The 2,368-nt window shown below is 67.7% G+C and overlaps 1 protein-coding gene across 1 annotated transcript; it reads right to left on the reverse strand.

The window, feature by feature from the left end:
• Positions 1-36: 36 nt before the first annotated feature.
• On the reverse strand, positions 37-2,154 carry LOC113941952 (polysialoglycoprotein-like; the record flags this gene model as incomplete). The annotated part of the gene is made up of 2 exons (XM_027633085.1): positions 880-2,154; positions 37-249 (listed from the first exon to the last, which is right to left on the reverse strand). Coding segments are annotated over exons 1-2 (1,488 nt in total), but the record flags the coding sequence as incomplete, so codon positions are not given.
• Positions 2,155-2,368: the final 214 nt, after the last annotated feature.

Below are 2,368 nucleotides of genomic sequence, written 5' to 3' on the forward strand. Positions count from 1 at the left end.
CAGGGTGGCACTGCCCCTGGGTGGGGTGTCCCTGACAGGGACAGTGCCACTGCCACCAGCTCGACTGTCCCTGATGGGGGTGGTGGCATTAACCCTGGATGGGGTGTCCCTGCCCGGGGGGGTGTCCCTGGCCTTGGCTGGACTGTCCCTGGAGGGGATGGTGGCACTGCCACTGACCGGCCTGTCCCTGGAGGGGACAGTGCCACTGCCACCAGCAGGGCTGCCCCTGGGTGGGATGGTGGCACTGCCACTGGCCAGCTTGTTCCCCACTGGGCTGGTGGCACTGCCCCTGGATGGGTTGTCCCTGGAGGGGATGGTGGCACTGCCCCTGGATGGCCTGTCCTTGACAGGGATGGTGTCACTGCCCCTGGCTGGGCTGTCCCTGGGGGACAGGGTGGCACTGCCCCTGACAGGGCTGTCCCTGCTGGGGGTGCTGGATCTGCTCCTGGATGTGCTGTCCCTGGGGGACAGGGTGGCACTGCCCCTGGATGTGCTGTCCCTGCTGGGGGTGCTGGATCTGCTCCTGGGCAGGGGGTCCCTGGGGGAAATGGTGGCACTGTCCCTGGCAGGGCTGTCCCTGGGGGGGACAGTGGCACTGCCCCTGGATGTGCTGTCCCTGTGGGACAGGGTGGCACTGCCCCTGGATGTGCTGTCCCTAGGGGGGACAGTGGCACTGCCCCTGGATGTGCTGTCCCTGTGGGACAGGGTGGCACTGCCCCTGGATGGGCCAGCCCTGGGGGAGACAGTGGCACTGCCTGGCCTGTCCCTGGTGGCACCGTCCCTGACTGGCCTGTCCCCAGTGGGGATGGTGGCACTGCCCCTGGGGATGGTGGCACTGCCCCTGGCCTGGGTGTCCCTGGAGGAGACAGTGGCTCTGTCCCTGGGCGGGGTGTCCCTGCTGGGGGTGCTGGATCTGCTCCTGGGTGGGGTGTCCCTGGGGGGCACAGTGGCACTGCCTGGCCTGTCCCTGGTGGCACTGTCCCTGACGGGCCTGTCCCCAACAGGGACGGTGGCACTGCCCCTGGATGTGCTGTCCCTGACATGGATGGTGGCACTGCCCCTGGATGGGCTTTCTCTGGGGGAAACAGTGGCACTGCCTTGCCTGTCCCTGGTGGCACTGTCCCTGACTGGCCTGTCCCCAGCAGGGCTGGTGGCACTGCCCCTGGCACGACTGTCCCTGGAGGGGGTGGTGGCACTGCCCCTGGACGTGCTGTCCCTGACAGGGATGGTGGCACTGCCCCTGGATGTGCTGTCCCTGGAGGGGGTGGTGGCACTGCCCCTGGAGGTAATGTCCCTGACAGGGGTGGTGGCAGTGCCACTGACCGGCCTGTCCACAATGGGGGTGGTGGCACTGCCCCTGGCAGGGCTGTCCCTGGCAGGGGTGGTGGCACTGGGGGGGCAGGTGGCAGTGCCACTGGCTGGACTGTCCCCAGCAGGGACGGTGCCACTGCCCAGCCTGTCCTTGGTGGGGAGGGTGTCCCTGCCCCTGGACGGGCTGTCCCTGGCAGGGATGGTGGCACTGTCACTGGCTGGCCTGTCCCCAGCAGGGACGGTGGCATTGCCACCAGCTGGGCTGTCCCCAACAGGGACAGTGCCACTGCCACTGGCTGGCCTGTCCCCAGTGGGGGGGGTGGTGGCACTGCCACCTCCAGCAGAGCTGCCACCAGGGATGGTGGCACTGCCCCTGACTGGCCTGTCCTCCACGGGGACAGTGTCACTGCCCCTCACTGGACTGTCCCCAGTGGGGACAGTGGAACTGTCACCACCAGGAGAGCCATTGCTGGGAGAGCCACCACCAGGGGTGGTGGCACTGCCAGGGACAGAGCTGTCCCCAGTGGGAATGGTGGCACTGCCAGGGACAGAGCTGTCCCTGCCAGGGATGGTGGCACTGCCAGGGACAGAGCTGTCCCTTCCAGGGGTGGTGGCACTGCCAGGGACAGAGCTGTCCCTTCCAGGGGTGGTGGCACTGTCAGAGACAGAGCTGTCCCCAGTGGGAATGGTGGCACTGCCAGGGACAGAGCTGTCCCTTCCAGGGGTGGTGGCACTGTCAGGGACAGAGCTGTCCCCAGTGGGGATGGTGGCACTGCCAGGGACAGAGCTGTCCCTTCCAGGGGTGGTGGCACTGCCAGGGACAGAGCTGTCCCCACTGGGCATGGTGGCACTGCCCTTGACTGGCCTGTCCTCCACGGGGACAGTGGCACTGCCCCTCCCCAAACTGTCCCCAGTGGGGACAGTGGGACTGTCACCAGGAGAGTCACTGCTGGCAGAGCCACCCCCAGGGATGGTGGCAGTGCCACTGGCAGGGCTGTCCCCAACAGGGACAGTGGCACTGACCGGGCTGTCCCCAACAGGGACAGTGGCACTGACC

The sequence above is a fragment of the Corapipo altera genome, unplaced genomic scaffold, assembly GCF_003945725.1.
Source record: "Corapipo altera isolate COAL_440 unplaced genomic scaffold, ASM394572v1 59163, whole genome shotgun sequence".
Lineage (NCBI taxonomy): Eukaryota > Metazoa > Chordata > Aves > Passeriformes > Pipridae > Corapipo > Corapipo altera.